General features: G+C 46.0%; 1 protein-coding gene across 1 annotated transcript in view; it reads right to left on the bottom strand.

Annotated features, from left to right (window-relative positions):
• LOC126263533 (zinc finger protein Gfi-1-like) overlaps positions 1–17,059 on the bottom strand; it is a 171,097-nt gene that overhangs the window by 144,677 nt on the left and 9,361 nt on the right. Inside the window, exon 2 of the mRNA XM_049960626.1 lies at positions 11,127–11,308. Coding sequence (XP_049816583.1) covers positions 11,127–11,308 — 182 coding nt within the window. The remainder of the gene's footprint in view (positions 1–11,126; positions 11,309–17,059) is intronic.

Here is a 17,059-nt window from a genome sequence, read left to right as displayed (position 1 = left end):
CACGCTGAAGATTGGGGGACGGTTGCAAAACGAATTTGATACCGTCACGACCATTCCATAGTTGATATTTACTATTTTGCAGCGCAATTGCTATACATTTCTGCTTCATTTGTGCACGCTTTTCGAAGTCGCTTCTGACAGTGAATCCACAGAAACCAGTCGACTCAAGATCCATTTTTGTCTTTTTTTTTAGTCGCACCACAGTCGTCTTCAGGGGTTAATCTCACTTTTTAATTTTTATTTATTTATTTTTTTGACTCAGTCCGTTTCTGTTGCGCTGCTTTCAAAATTTGTAGGGTTTCCTGGTCCGTTAGCACTGATGCAGATTTCCTCCTCTTTTTCTCTGGTGTTTCCAAGATTGGTATGGGTGAAATCTTTTCAAACGAGATAGAGGTTCCTGCTTTCGCTGCAAATATCTGATCTGACGGATTAATTAGAGCTGCCAGATCCACCAAGAATATTGGTTCCATTAGGATGCTTCACCGTAATTCCTAGGCTCGTCTGCAAATAAATAAGCGTACAAAAAAGATATTACGAATGTTAGGTATCTTTCTCAGGAACTGAGGTGAGAAGCGAGATGCAAGTTGAAATTCGAGTTCCGTTACCGCACGAAATGTGACGTAACTGGATACACACATAGCTCAAAACGCAGTCGAACTGAAGTTATGTGTGACTGCTAAGTGAAATACCTATAACTTCAGTTTGACTTCCAAGCGTCAGGAGAAGTGTAAATAACGCAAATGCAGCGTAAGAACAATAGGAGAAAGGCAAGAACTTCAAAGCGTATATGTGTAACGAAGTTTCTTTCGACACCAACCTCTGCTAACAAAGAGGGAAGAAGCAGTGGTTTGAAGAAAACGTCAACAAGATGCAGAAATACGGTAGGTAAATTGCACACCAACTTTATGAACAAAACGCTGTTTTTAATTAAAAAACAAAAATGTATTAATACATGTATCCAATTTGCAGAATGACAACAGAAGATCTTTTGCAAATAAAAGCGAAACGCGTCTGCTGTAAAATTCTCTGTATTTAACTGCAGTAAGCTTAAGATGGAGAAATCAACAATAATTGATTTTAACAGCTGCTGCGCAAGATGGCCGTGCAAACAACCGTACTGTGACAAACTTTCGTCTTTTTATTATGTTGTGGTGGTTTCAGGAAATTTCGTTACTGTTTGAAATTATGTGTTGTCTGTTGGAAGTCAATAAGTCCTCGAATTCTCAAATACTGGGTGATTATAGAATGGGTAACCTGCGCCCCGTGAGTTAAACTTCTTCAACATATGTGCACAGTTTCTGACTGAAGCACTTGTCTTTCTATGTTAAACTTTTAACGTGAGATTGTACCTGTTATGAGCAGGTTATGATAGCATTTTAAATTTTGAAATTCTGTCAGTAATTACGAGAACTGCCCAGAAAGCAATACACCGTATTTTTTTCTTCAATAAAACTTCATTGAACATATTGAGAATTACACACACGAAAGAATGGTGTTTTATCTACACATCCTATTTTTCCACGTAATCTCCATCGCGTTCTACGGCCTTCCTTCAGCGCGAAACGACGTCGTGTAAGCCCTGTCGGTACCAATCCTTGTCCTGGTGGTGGAGCCAATGCTTCACTGTGTGAACTTCCTTTGCTGATTGACAGATGCAGCGCCAACTGCCGAGTCGTAATGCGTCTGTCCTTGCGAATACCACCATCAGCTCGCTGCAACATGTCAGGTGTGACAGCGGTGGTTGATCTCCCGGACCGCTGCAAATCGTGGAGCTCCGCCCGAACCGCCTTCTGACGACCTCACCCTCCGTGTCCAGCGACTTACTGTACTTCTGTCGACAGCAGATGCTCCACAGACTTTGCACAAGCGTTTGTGAATATTCCCCACAGATTCTTTCTCTGCAGTGAGAAATTCAATGACGGCACGTTGCTTGTAACGCACATCACCCACAGACGCCATTCCGAGACTGTCCTGCAGCTACGCTACCTGTTGGAAGTGGCGAAACTTGGCACGCTCACTTCAAATAATACACTCCTGGAAATGGAAAAAAGAACACATTGACACCGGTGTGTCAGACCCACCATACTTGCTCCGGACACTGCGAGAGGGCTGTACAAGCAATGATCACACGCACGGCACAGCGGACACACCAGGAACCGCGGTGTTGGCCGTCGAATGGCGCTAGCTGCGCAGCATTTGTGCACCGCCGCCGTCAGTGTCAGCCAGTTTGCCGTGGCATACGGAGCTCCATCGCAGTCTTTAACACTGGTAGCATGCCGCGACAGCGTGGACGTGAACCGTATGTGCAGTTGACGGACTTTGAGCGAGGGCGTATAGTGGGCATGCGGGAGGCCGGGTGGACGTACCGCCGAATTGCTCAACACGCGGGGCGTGAGGTCTCCACAGTACATCGATGTTGTCGCCAGTGGTCGGCGGAAGGTGCACGTGCCCGTCGACCTGGGACCGGACCGCAGCGACGCACGGATGCACGCCAAGACCGTAGGATCCTACGCAGTGCCGTAGGGGACCGCACCGCCACTTCCCAGCAAATTAGGGACACTGTTGCTCCTGGGGTATCGGCGAGGACCATTCGCAACCGTCTCCATGAAGCTGGGCTACGGTCCCGCACACCGTTAGGCCGTCTTCCGCTCACGCCCCAACATCGTGCAGCCCGCCTCCAGTGATGTCGCGACAGGCGTGAATGGAGGGACGAATGGAGACGTGTCGTCTTCAGCGATGAGAGTCGCTTCTGCCTTGGTGCCAATGATGGTCGTATGCGTGTTTGGCGCCGTGCAGGTGAGCGCCACAATCAGGACTGCATACGACCGAGGCACACAGGGCCAACACCCGGCATCATGGTGTGGGGAGCGATCTCCTACACTGGCCGTACACCACTGGTGATCGTCGAGGGGACACTGAATAGTGCACGGTACATCCAAACCGTCATCGAACCCATCGTTCTACCATTCCTAGACCGGCAAGGGAACTTGCTGTTCCAACAGGACAATGCACGTCCGCATGTATCCCGTGCCACCCAACGTGCTCTAGAAGGTGTAAGTCAACTACCCTGGCCAGCAAGATCTCCGGATCTGTCCCCCATTGAGCATGTTTGGGACTGGATGAAGCGTCGTCTCACGCGGTCTGCACGTCCAGCACGAACGCTGGTCCAACTGAGGCGCCAGGTGGAAATGGCATGGCAAGCCGTTCCACAGGACTACATCCAGCATCTCTACGATCGTCTCCATGGGAGAATAGCAGCCTGCATTGTTGCGAATGGTGGATATACACTGTACTACTGCCGACATTGTGCATGCTCTGTTGCCTGTGTCTATGTGCCTGTGGTTCTGTCAGTGTGATCATGTGATGTATCTGACCCCAGGAATGTATCAATAAAGTTTCGCCTTCCTGGGACAATCAGTTCACGGTGTTCTTATTTCAATTTCCAGGAGTGTACATAAGCAACGTTTCGCATTCTAGCATTGTTTTCGCCTGCGAAAAACATGCGGTGCATTACTTTCTGGGCAAATCTCGTAAATGAAATGTTGAAAATCTAATTATTTTTACATAATACGCTCAGTGCACAATATAAGCGAATATGCGTGTTGTAAACTTGCATGCATCTGCCGCAACCCGTTGCCAGAAGGAAGGAGATAGCGCTCACGAGAAAGCGATCGGAAGACTAGTGTACTCGTACTCTGAGAGTGTGTCAGATTTATAAACCAAGAAAACGTGTCAACAGCGCGTCCCTGAAAAACGAAAAAAAATTAGAATTCTAGTTGCTTCTACCAGAACTGTGCTACCTTTATTGGCGTTGTGGACTGAGAATCACGCCGGCCGCGGTGGTCTAGCGGTTCCCGCATCTCGTGGTCGTGCGGTAGCGTTCTCGCTTCCTACGCCCGGGTTCCCGGGTTCGATTCCCGGCGGGGTCAGGGATTTTCTCTGCCTCGTGATGGCTGGGTGTTGTGTGCTGTCCTTAGGTTAGTTAGGTTTAAGTAGTTCTAAGTTCTAGGGGACTTATGATCACAGCAGTTGAGTCCCATAGTGCTCAGAGACATTTGAACCTAAGTCCAATGACAACAACGACAATGTATTTAAGCCGGCACGGTAGCTCAGCGTGTTCGGTCAGAGGGTTAGCCGCCCTCTGTAATAAAAAAACTGAGCTAATCGATCAACAACGAACTTAAACGGATGTCTTACGATGTCCGCCCCGAGCAGATGCAACGAACGAAAGTGAACAAAATGAAAATTAAAAAAAAAAAAAAGCGGTTCTAGGCGCTCAGTCCGGAACCGCGCTACTGCTACGGTCGCAGGTTCGAATCCTGCCTCGGGCATGGATGTGTGTGATGTCCTTAGGTTAGTTAGGTTTAAGTAGTTCTAAGTTCTAGGGGACTGATGACCACAGATGTTAAGTCCCATAGTGCTCAGAGCCACTGAGAATCACGGAGAAATTTCGAAAGCATAACTTTCAGGAAAAGTTGGACGGAATGTCACTTCCTCCCAGAAACGTCCCGAGAAATGATCACGACGAGAGAATCAGAGGAATTATAGCTCATTCTCCCCGGCGCCATTGGTGAATAGAGCGGGAATGGGGGCAGAAGGTAGAGGCCAACAATTATCCTCCACGACACACCGTAAGGTGTCTCGCAGAGTATAGACGTAGAGGTAGATGTAGCTGGCGCATTACGTTTTCCCACCTCTCGCCATATGAGGGCTCGTCCAGCACTGTCGAACGTGACCGTTCGTGTTCCTGTGTTATGATGTCGGGAGTCATAATGCTGCATCCGAGTAGTGAACTCCAAATCTTTGAACACGCTACACTCACCGGTCAACATTACAGTAACAGTGTAAATTCTTCCTCATATGCGTCTATTCAAGGGTGTATCGTCCCTGATATCATTTCTGTGGATTACAATGCGCTACCGCACCGAACAGCGCAGCTGGAGTTCTCGGGAAGGGGAGGATATTCGGTGAATGGACGACAGGTCTGCCCGTTTCCCCCGACTTCAATCCCTTCGAACACGTGTGGGATCAAACTAAAAACCAAACTCCGCCCAAACAGGCCATGAAGGCCCAGCGGCACCGACCGGTCGCCGTGTCATCCTCAGCCTACAAGCGTCACCGGATGCGGATACGAAGAGGCCTGTGGTCAGCACACCGCTCTCCCGGCCGTATGTCAGTTTACGAGACAGGAGTCGCTACTTCTCAATCAAGTAGCTCCTCAGATTGGCTCACAAGGTTTGAGTGCACACGTGTGGGATGCGTTAGCCAAACGTATTGTCAACGACCATCCATAAGTTGCGCCGATGGAGGAATGGGAAGCTATACCGTAAGTCCGAAAGAACAGACACCATATCCATACAAGTATATAGTTCTGGCAATACCGGCCATGACCTTCCTCTTCTGTGCGGATGCACACATATTACCCGAACTCTTACGGGACTAGGTAAGAATGTCTTCCACGAGTAATGAGTGTGTTGGGTAGAGACACTTCTAATGTAGTGTGTGGACATACAAGGTGAGAATGTGGGTCTCGCGGGAGGCGTGCGCGAGATAGTCCACGCAGTCACATTATTCTCTGTGCCCTCGGTGGTTCAGATGGATAGAGCGTCTACCATGTAAGCAGGAGACCCCGGGTTCGAATCCCGGTCGGGGCACATATTTTCACCTGTCCCCATTGATATATATCAACGCCCGTAAGCAGCTGAAGGTGTTAATATACAATTATACTTTCCTTATCAGTCTTGTCGCCAGCGAGGAAGCACGTTGCAAAGCTTGTATTGCTGTCCGTGGTGATCCCAAACTCTATTAAGAACAGTGTCCCAACCACTCTGATGTTCAGCAGACAGTGATAGATCTTCACTGTAATTTTTGTTTATGAACAACAGCGTCTCTCCTGTTCGTCTCATTGCGTATTCCTGTTAGTTACCTTTTCTACAATGCTGCAGCAGTTCTACGTATGATCCAAGTTGCAATTAGCTATGTTACTTGGCAGTGACACATAACGAGAAAATTAACTTTCGTTCTTAAGTTTGGCACACCAGTATAGTAACTCAGTACTGCAGCAGTTATGTTGCAAACAGTGATATTTATTTTGCATGATAATGCGTTCCTGAGATGAATTTCATTTTGAGTTAGTTGCTGATTTGGCCACGTTATTAAAATGTCGAAACTAGCCAACAGAACGATAACGCTTTTTTCTGCTCATATCTTTCTAGAAACTCGCTTCTGGCATTTTAATTGTCATGCACTAAATAAATTAATAGCTACAGGAACCGTCGAAGCCAAATGAGACAAAGTTACGTGGTGCAACGAATGATGACAGAGGGCAGGAAGGTGACTGAACTGACACGTGCTGTGAGAGTCCTCAGATCAAGTCCCAGCGACGGTTATTTGCAGGGCCGCATTTACGAGCAGGCTATTTAGGCTGCAGCCCATAAAAGACTTAAAAAAAGTATTTCTTTTAATACTGCCCCTCGGGCACCCTAATAATACACTCCTGGAAATTGAAATAAGAACACCGTGAATTCAGTGTCCCAGGAAGGGGAAACTTTATTGACACATTCCTGGGGTCAGATACATCACATGATCACACTGACAGAACCACAGGCACATAGACACAGGCAACAGAGCATGCACAATGTCGGCACTAGTACAGTGTATATCCACCTTTCGCAGCAATGCAGGCTGCTATTCTCTCATGGAGACGATCGTAGAGATGCTGGATGTAGTCCTGTGGAACGGCTTGCCATGCCATTTCCACCTGGCGCCTCAGTTGGACCAGCGTTCGTGCTGGACGTGCAGACCGCGTGAGACGACGCTTCATCCAGTCCCAAACATGCTCAATGGGGGACAGATCCGGAGATCTTGCTGGCCAGGGTAGTTGACTTACACCTTCTAGAGCACGTTGGGTGGCACGGGATACATGCGGACGTGCATTGTCCTGTTGGAACAGCAAGTTCCCTTGCCGGTCTAGGAATGGTAGAACGATGGATTCGATGACGGTTTGGATGTACCGTGCACTATTCAGTGTCCCCTCGACGATCACCAGTGGTGTACGGCCAGTGTAGGAGATCGCTCCCCACACCATGATGCCGGGTGTTGGCCCTGTGTGCCTCGGTCGTATGCAGTCCTGATTGTGGCGCTCACCTCTACGGCGCCAAACACGCATACGACGATCATTGGCACCAAGGCAGAAGCGACTCTCATCGCTGAAGACGACACGTCTCCATTCGTCCCTCCATTCACGCCTGTCGCGACACCACTGGAGGCGGGCTGCACGATGTTGGGGCGTGAGCGGAAGACGGCCTAACGGTGTGCGGGACCGTAGCCCAGCTTCATGGAGACGGTTGCGAATGGTCCTCGCCGATACCCCAGGAGCAACAGTGTCCCTAATTTGCTGGGAAGTGGCGGTGCGGTCCCCTACGGCACTGCGTAGGATCCTACGGTCTTGGCGTGCATCCGTGCGTCGCTGCGGTCCGGTCCCAGGTCGACGGGCACGTGCACCTTCCGCCGACCACTGGCGACAACATCGATGTACTGTGGAGATCTCACGCCCCACGTGTTGAGCAATTCGGCGGTACGTCCACCCGGCCTCCCGCATGCCCACTATACGCCCTCACTCAAAGTCCGTCAACTGCACATACGGTTCACGTCCACGCTGTCGCGGCATGCTACCAGTGTTAAAGACTGCGTTGGAGCTCCGTATGCCACGGCAAACTGGCTGACACTGACGGCGGCGGTGCACAAATGCTGCGCAGCTAGCGCCATTCGACGGCCAACACCGCGGTTCCTGGTGTGTCCGCTGTGCCGTGCGTGTGATCATTGCTTGTACAGCCCTCTCGCAATGTCTGGAGCAAGTATGGTGGGTCTGACACACCGGTGTCAATGTGTTCTTTTTTCCATTTCCAGGAGTGTAGTTTCCCTCGTGTCATGGCTCAGTTTAAATCTACATCGCTGCAGATGTTTGAGGTGTACAAAATAGACGATTCCCGTTTTGCGTTCCTCAAAATGTTAGATACACATTCCACTGGGAGATAATCACAGCCGCCCGACATTTAGCTGAGACATATAACAATGACTTGGATAATGAAGTAAGGAATGAAGTGGAAGTCTTTTTATCATGACATCAACAGGAAAATGTAAAAGTAATTAGTGAGCAGAGATGGATGTGTATACTCACATTTGCAAAAAAACGTCAAATTTTGTTTTCCTACTACTAATGCCACTCTAAACATGGACCTTTGAGTAATGCTAATGATCACCAGTAAACACGAATAATTTTTCAAAATTGATGTTTGTCAAAAACAGGTTTCAAATGTCGTGTTAGAAATCAGGCTCAACTATTTGGATTATCTCAGTATTGAAATTAAAACACGTACACTATGTGATCAAAAATATCCGGATATCTGGCTGAAAATCAGTTACAAGTTCGTGGCGCCCTCCATCGGTAATGCTGGAATTTAATACGGTGTTGGCCCACCCTTGGCCTTGATGACAGCTTCCACTCTCGCAGGCATACGTTCATTGAGATGCTGGAAGACGTCTTGGGGAATGGCAGCCTATTTCACTGAGTGATGCACTGAGGATAGGTATCGAAGTCGGTCGGTGAGGCCTGGCACGAAGTCGGTGTTCCAAAACATCCCAATGGTGATCTATAAATTTCAGGTCAGGACTCTGTGCAGGCCAGTCCATTGCAACGATGTTATTGTCGTGTATCCACTCCGCCACAGGCCGTGGATTATGAACAGGTGCTCGATCGTGTTGATAGATGCAGTCGCCATCCCCGTATTGATCTTCAGCAGTGGGAACCAATTGTTGCCTGTGTTGTGATAGCGCCACGCAAAACAACAACGGGTGGAAGCCCCTCCACGGAAAACACGACCACACTGTAACACCACCTCCTCCGAATTTTACTGTTGGTACTAAACACGCTGGCAGATGACGTTCACCGGGCATTCGCGATACCCACGCCATGCCATCGGATCGCCACATTGTGTACCGTGATTCGTCACCCCACACAACGTTTTTCCACTGTTCGATCGTCCAATGTTTACGCTCCTTGCACCAAGAGAGGCGTCGTTTGCCTTATGAGCAGCCGCTCGACCATGAAATCCAAGTTTTCTCATCTCCCGCCTAGCTGTCATAGTTCTTGCAGTGGATCCTGGTGTAGTTTGGAATTCCTGTGTGATGGTTTGGATAAATGTCTACCTGTTACACATTACGACCCTCTTCAAATGTCGGCGGCCTCTTGTCAATCAACAGACGAGGTCGGCCTGTACGCCTTTGTGCTGTACGTGTCCCTTCACGTTTTCACTTCACTATTACATTGGAAACAGTGAACCTAGGCATGTTTAGGAGTGTGAAAATCTCGAGTACAGACGTACGACACAAGTGACACCCAATCACCTGGCCACGTTCGAAGTCCGTGAGTTCCGCGGAGCACCCCACTCTGGTCTCTCTCACGTCTAATGACTACTGAGGTCGCTGGTATGGAGTACATGTCAGTAGGTGGTAGCACAATGCACCTAATATGAAAAACGTATGTTTTCCGGGGCGTCCGGATACTTTTGATCACACAGTGTATGTGTTGTATTGCATTGTTGGCTGGGGTACTCAAAGTGGTGGTTCAGCCACCCGTCGGAAGAAATATTCTTCCACCGTGTCTTCCTAGCGAATGTGTCCGTCAGAAAAGGGAAATTTGTAAGACTGGATGTCATGAACTAATATATATCTATTATGACTTTTGAACACTATTAAAGTAAATACATTGTTTTTTATCTATCAAAATCTTTCATTTCCTAACTATGCCTATCAGTAGCTAGTGCCTTCAGTAGTAAGAATCTTTTATTTAGCTGGCATTTCCTAACTATGCCTTCGGTAGTAAGAATGTTTTATTTAGCTGGCAGTTTTGGCCCTCGTTGTATTGTAGTAGTTTGAGTAACGAAGATTTTTGTGAGGTGAGTGAGTCATGTGAGGTATAGGTACGTGAATTTGTAGAGTGTAGGTGAGGACAGTGGATGTGACTATAGTGTAGTACTATGTTTGTATTATGTGATCGTGACGATGAGGAGAGAAAGGGGAGGGTGAAACGAAGTGCCGGGTGGCACGCAGCCAGCCAGTAAGTGATTCATGTAAGGTATAGGTTATTGTCAGTCAGGGCCATTCTTCTGTAGGGATTATTAAAAGTCAGATTGCGTTGCGCTAAAAAAAAATATTGTGTGTCAGTTTAGCGTTGAACAGAATAAGTAAAGAAAGAAATGTCTGAGTACGTTCAGTTTTGCTCAGCTGTTTGAAAATCAAATAACGTAAGAGGTTTATCAGCACAGTCATTTATAAATTTTTCTAAGGGGATGTATCACAGTTTGTTATTTTCGACATTAAAATGCTGAGTTTTATGTGTTTTGCACAGCGATGTTGATCGTGTTGCAAAACATAATGATTGCAATTCGTTACAATTTTTATCTTTTTCAGTTCAATGAATCACAAACTGTACAGTGAAATTCTCTCGAGTTATCAGGCTAATCGAGTGTTCGCAACGTTTCGACGAGTTCCCTACACGTCATTTTCAGGTGAAATCTTCGGTTCATGTCGGGTTTTCTTTCCTTTATGGCCGCTAGACAGCAGAGCCCATCTGCAGAGGGCCCAGCCGGTGGTCTTGTCGATTACCTCATGACGAGATATCGCGACCGATGGTGGGACCACTTCGTTTCTGAGTCTGTGGTCCAGCGGCCATAAAGGAAGAAACCTGGACATGAGCCAAAGATTTCACCTGTAAATGAGGTGTCTAAAATTCGTCGAAACGTTGCAAAAACACAACGCTCCTACTCGGCTGATATCCCTAAAGGGTCTCATAATTAAATTCGCTGAGAAATCTCGCATTTTCACGTAAATTGTGTAGTAGATTTTATACAGTTAAACCTTAAAGGCTACATTACAGGCTTTCAGCTGAAGAATCCCTCTAAAATGCAGTTTTCGCGGATGAGCTATGACAAAATTTTCCCTGGTAGGACCCACACCACAAGTTGATCCAATGGGTGTACATACGCTGAATACGTTCCTGGGTATTGGTGCCACTGAGCGCAACTCAGTCTGGATAATGGTAACGAGGCGGAGCAACTGGCACTCACCGGTGTGTATGTAGGTGTGCTTCTTCATGTCGGACTTCTGGTGGAAGCGCTTGCCGCAGAACTGGCAGGGGTAGGGCCGCGTGTCCGAGTGGATCAGCAGGTGCGTCGAAAGCGTCGAGGAGCGCTTGAACGACTTGCCGCACTGCTTGCACTCGAAGACCTTCTCCACGTTGTGGACAGCCCTGCGGCACAAGACGGAGCCACGTCAAACACTGCAACTCTAAAACTGATCAGTGGCACACGTTACTGATCTCTTAAATTGTACAGATTCGGCAACTGGCCGGAAAATATTTCATGCACTTTAAGATAGGCAACCCAGCTTACATCATCCACATCTGGCGTGCATGATGTAAGTTGGGTTGCCTGTCTTAACGTGCATGAAACATGTTTCGGGCCAGTTTTCTTTATCTCGTAATAGCGTGTAACTGTTATCAAGTCGAACAAAAATTTCGTGTTCAATCTCTACACCTACGAGACGTGAAAAAGAATCGTGAAATTTTTTTGCTTTTCGGAAAGAGCATTTATTCGTTCGTCGACATAAACGTTATCCCCTCAAAAATAATCCCCAGCTTTTTTCCATTCCCCTAAACACTTCTGGAACTTGGTTTTTGGGATAGCTTGTAGCTCTCTCGGTTACGCATTTTTAATCTCATTTACACCTGTTAAACGTGTAAGGCTGTTTATGTTTTCTTATTGGCAACGTTACGTAGCGCTCTGTATAAAAATCACTGACTGTGCTGTGTGCAGTCTGTGGCTAGTTTGCATTGTTGTCTGCCATTGTAGTGTTGGGCAGCGGCAGCTGGATGTTAACAGCGCGTAGCGTTGCGCAGTTGGATGTGAGCCGCCAGCAGTGGTGGATGTGGGGAGAGAAATGGCGGAGTTTTGAAATTTGTAAGACTGGATGTCATGAACTGCTATGTATATTATGATTTTTCAACACTATTAAGGTAAATACATTGTTTGTTCTCTATAAAAATCTTTCATTTGCTAACTATGAGTATCACTAGTTAGTGCCTTCAGTAGTTTCAATCTTTTATTTAGCTGGCAGTAGTGGCGCTCGCTGTATTGCAGTAGTTCGAGTAACGAAGATTTTTGTGAGGTAAGTGATTTGTGAAAGGTATAGGTTACTGTTAGTCAGGGCCATTCTTTTGTAGGGATTATTGAAAGTCAGATTGCGTTGCGCTAAAAATATTGTGTGTCAGTTTACGCACAGTCATGTATAATTTTTCTAAGGGGACGTTTCATATGTCGACCCTTAGCCGAGGATACCTCACTGGAATCTTCTGGTTTTTTTTCTTGTAATTTGAGTAATTAGTGTAGCTATTGTTTATTGCTAGCACGTAATTGTAGAGAGAATCTCCTTTGTAGTTGCAGTCATTCATTGTTGTTGTGGCATGCATGTAGATTTGCACCAAGTATTTCGCAGCTGCGCTTGCAATTAACTAGATATTATTTTCAGTGCTATGTTAATGTGTTTTCTTATTTTGCTCTTCAAATTGTGCTTTTCTGTGTTGTCGTGTGAAATATTGTGACAATAATGCCGTGTGAAAAACGTAATACTAGGCTCCAAAGTACACTGAGAAATGACAGTGAAGACGAAAGCAGTGTGTTAGCGCCACCGTGTAATGAAGTAACTAATGTTCAAACTAGTGATTTGGTAATTGTGCATAGGGAAATGGAGCGGGCGGCAAATAATGGCGTAGACAGTGAAACAATTAGTGAACAGGAAGCATTATCGATCGATCGGTCGGCAATAGCTCGCCTCAGGAATCCGAATGACAGGACACAATCTCGCAAATACTATAGATTCAGGTTTTGCGTCCTCGCCGTTTTCTCAAATAAGTCAAGACACATTTTCTGCTTTTCAAAATGCGAATATTCGCGGTTCAAATGCTTTGCCGAATAGCACTGAGGAACATGTTTCAGACACCAGTGCATTGTTATTACAATTAATGCAACAAATGGGACAAACACAGCAAAAGCTTCAAAAGTTAGACACAATTGAACAACACCAGGGACAAACAGAGCAACAGTTAGACACAATGGAACAAAATCTTCGGAAGTTAGACACCACACTTGAACAAACACGTGAAGATTTAACTACTGAGTTACATAACATTGAATCGAAATGTCAAAAAGTCTGTAATGAAGTAAAAACACAAATTTGTGAGCATTTCCAACCTATTTTTTCGCATCATGAAAATGCATTACAGAATCACGAAGCAGCCATAAAAGAACTGCAAACTATTGTTCATGAAAATTACGACACTTTGCAAGCTAAAATTGACTCAGTTGCATCTACCGATTCGGTTACGCTACTTGCAAAAACTCAGGAAAACTTAAAGGACACAGTAGATACGATTTCAATACAAATGGACACTCTGAAACTTGGTTCAGAAAAACACACTGAGGAAATACACTGTCGGAGAAAGTAGCCGAACTTTCGGATCAGTTCACTAACTTATCTGCAAAGGTAGATGATGATCTGAATGACACAAGACCTGTAGCCATCACTGACACAGAAGAGTATGAACAAATTAAGAAATTCAAACAAAATCAGAATCAAATTAATACGCAACACAAAAGAGAAATCTGGGAAGTACAAGATCAGTTGGCACAAGTAATACAAAAATTACATATTTCAGAGGACACTCGCGCTCCAACACAGGAAGAGGGACTTAGAAATACGAAAAAGCCACAAATATTGTGTGTCAGTTTACGCACAGTCATGTATAATTTTTCTAACGGGACGTTTCAAACGCTATAAGCTTTCATTTATTTTTGGGGCCAGAATAAAGTCACATAGGGCTGTGTGTGGCGGATATGGAGGATGTGGCATCACTACAGTATTTTGTTTGGCAAAAATTCACGAACAAGCAACGAAATGTGAGCAGGTACGTTATCGTGGAGCAAAAGTCGATCAGTTGTTTCGCCTCAAATCCTGGCGTTTTTCCCCGGATTGATTCACCTAAACGGCGTTGAACCTGTAAGAAGTACTCGTTACTGACCGTTAGACTTTGTAGTAAGAATCATGGTGCACAGTTCCGTTTGCATAAAAGAACACATTGTCCATAACCTTCGCACACTTACCGAGATTTGAAACTTCCTGGCAGATTAAAACTGTGTGTCCGACCGAGACTCGAACTCGGGACTTTTGCCTCTCGCGGGCAAGTGCTCTACAAACAGAGCACTGGCCCGCGAAATGCAAAAGTCCTGAGTTCGAGTCTCGGTCCGGCACACAGTTTTAATCTGCCAGGAAGTTTCGTATCAGCGTACACTCCGCTGCAGAGTGAAAATCTCATTCTGGTTACCGAGATTTGTTTCCTATCCAGAATGCTTCCGATGGCTCAGCTGGGCCTTAGTTTCGATTTCATATCCGTAATTTAGCCTTTCACCACCTATTATGACACGTTTCAGCAGTTCCACAGTATTCTTGACATCATCTAGCGCCTCCTGATCAACTTGTCGCTGATTTTGTTCTAAGTTAACCACTTTCAAATAAATTTTCCTGTCACACGTTTCAAATCCGAGACATCCTAAATAATTTCATGGCATGACCGAATTTATAAACCAATATCGTCAGCGACTTCACTAATTCCGATCTGGCGATGGTTAATAATTGTTGCTTTCACTTTCATCACGATTTCATCGGTTGATAATATGCTGGGGCGTCCAAGGCAACTTCACGACCTTCTCCGAATCGCTTGTACTATTGGTAATCTCTTGCAGCCGTGCTAGACTAATCTTAAGCCATATTTGACATTTGTAAAACGTTAATGCTCTTAAGTATTTTGTTATAGGAAAATTTGACGCAAATACTGCTGATGAGGTTCCATACTCCGAGGAGCGTAGGGGACGATGCGGGAGACCCGCACCGCCGTACTAGGCAAGGCGGAGGTGGTTTGCCATTGTCTTCCTCCGACCGTAATGGGGATGAATGATGATGAGGCAGACGACACAACACTCAGTAGTCTCGAGGCAGGAAAAATACCTGACCCCGCCGGGAATCCGAACCCGCGGGAAACGAGAATGCTACCGCAAGACTACGAGCTGCGGACTAAGTTCTTGGTTTCTTTTTATAAGAAATACATAATCGCCGATATTACCGAAACATGTGTAATCTTTTTGACAGTTCACAACAAACTAAATATCAGATATAGCCGACACTTTGCAGATAATTTTCAAGCATGTTTACCAGCACAACAACGGAAAAACCGCGCGTTAGTAGCTAAAACAAAGTACGAAATTACTAAGTTATCGTTACTTTTTCAACACGCCTCGTGCACAATCTGCAAACCACTTTGTGGAGTGTGGCGGAAGTACAAGGGCGTGATGAAAAGTCAGTCTCCGAATGTTTCATTCTGTTCTCAATATCGGTTAACGTATTACATGTCATGCATATTACTCGGTCGACTTTCCCGCTTCGCTGGCAACCCATTGCCGCTAGAGGACTCCAAATTGTAGCGCGTAACTTGGCGGTGTGTAACGTGTAACGTTACGAAGTCGGTAAGTGAGACACGGCGTACTGTAATCGACTTTCTAATCCTAGCAAACGTGGCTGCAGCTGAAACTCGCAGAAGAATAAAAATATGATGATGGTTGTATCGATATCGTAATGTTCAATTCTGGGTTGTGCGTGCTCGTAATGAAGAAAAGGAACGTGCATGACGTAGGTCGGAGTGAACGAACGTGTACGGCAACTGAATCGGAATCGGGTTACTGAGCTCAACAGAGAAAATCGTCGAACAACAAAGACACAGCTCCCAGGTAAGTGTGACGTATCAGCAGAGTTGTGTACAGGCCACCGCTGCGTAACTGCGGTACAGAAATCTACGTGCACAGTCCGTGCCTCAACGTTCACTCCTGACACGAAACAGAGGTGACTGGACAACTGTCAACAATTTTCTTTGCCTTTTGTGCGTGAGGATGAAGGGTTCCTTAACAAAAATGTGACAGGCGATAGAAGCTAGGTTCGCCTTTTTGACCCCGAAAACAAGAGAGCATCAACAAAGTTCCACGACAAAGGATCACCGACGCCAGGAAGTTCAAGACCTTGCCATCAGCAGGCAAAGTCATGCAGTGTTCAGGGACGTGGTGAATTTGGCGGTCGTGCCTAAGCACACCAACATAAACTCTGCAAGGTAGTGCGAGACCATCAGGAAACTGAAAGCACGAATTCTAAGATTCATCCACATATAGAGCACCTACCCCCCCCCCCCCCCACCCTTTCAGCATGACAGTGCCCGACCATACACGCGAGCTGCGACATCTGCAACAATCCGACGCCTTGGGTTCTTGTTCCATTTAAATTTTCTGTGTGTTCATCCTTACTTTTGTTTATATTTTCCAAATGTATCATCCATCATCTTTCATACAGTCCCTACTTAGCCTCATTCGATTTTTCACCTGTTTCCAAAGCTTAAAGAACACCTTGAAGGACTACACTTTGATAGCGATGACGCGATGCAAGCAAAGTTGAGATTGTGGCTCAATCAACAATGTCAAACATTCTACAGTGACGGTATCAACAAACTGGTGACTCGCAGGGAGAAATGTGTACGTAGCCAGGGTGGCTATGTTGAGAAATCCAGAATGAGATTTTCACTCTGCAGCGGGCAAGTGCTGTATAGTCTGAGCTACCTAAGCACGACTCACGTCCGGCCCTCATAGCTTTACTTCTGCCAGTGTCTCGTCTCCTACCTTCCAAACTTTACAGAAGCTCTCCTGCAAACCTTTCAGAACTAGCACTCCTGAAAGAATGGATATTGAGGAGACATGGCTTAGCCATAGCCTGGGGGATGTTTCGAGAATAAGATTTTCATTTTTATGTTGAGAAATACATGTGTACACATGACGAACAAAGACATAGAATGTTAATAAGGTCTGTTTTATTTTAAAAGCTTTAAGAGTTTGCACATAAAACATTCTGAGGA

The sequence above is a fragment of the Schistocerca nitens genome, chromosome 6 (assembly GCF_023898315.1).
Source record: "Schistocerca nitens isolate TAMUIC-IGC-003100 chromosome 6, iqSchNite1.1, whole genome shotgun sequence".
Classification (NCBI taxonomy): domain Eukaryota; kingdom Metazoa; phylum Arthropoda; class Insecta; order Orthoptera; family Acrididae; genus Schistocerca; species Schistocerca nitens.
The sequence above is the reverse complement of the archived record's forward strand: the minus strand, read 5'-3'. Positions and strand labels throughout refer to the sequence as shown.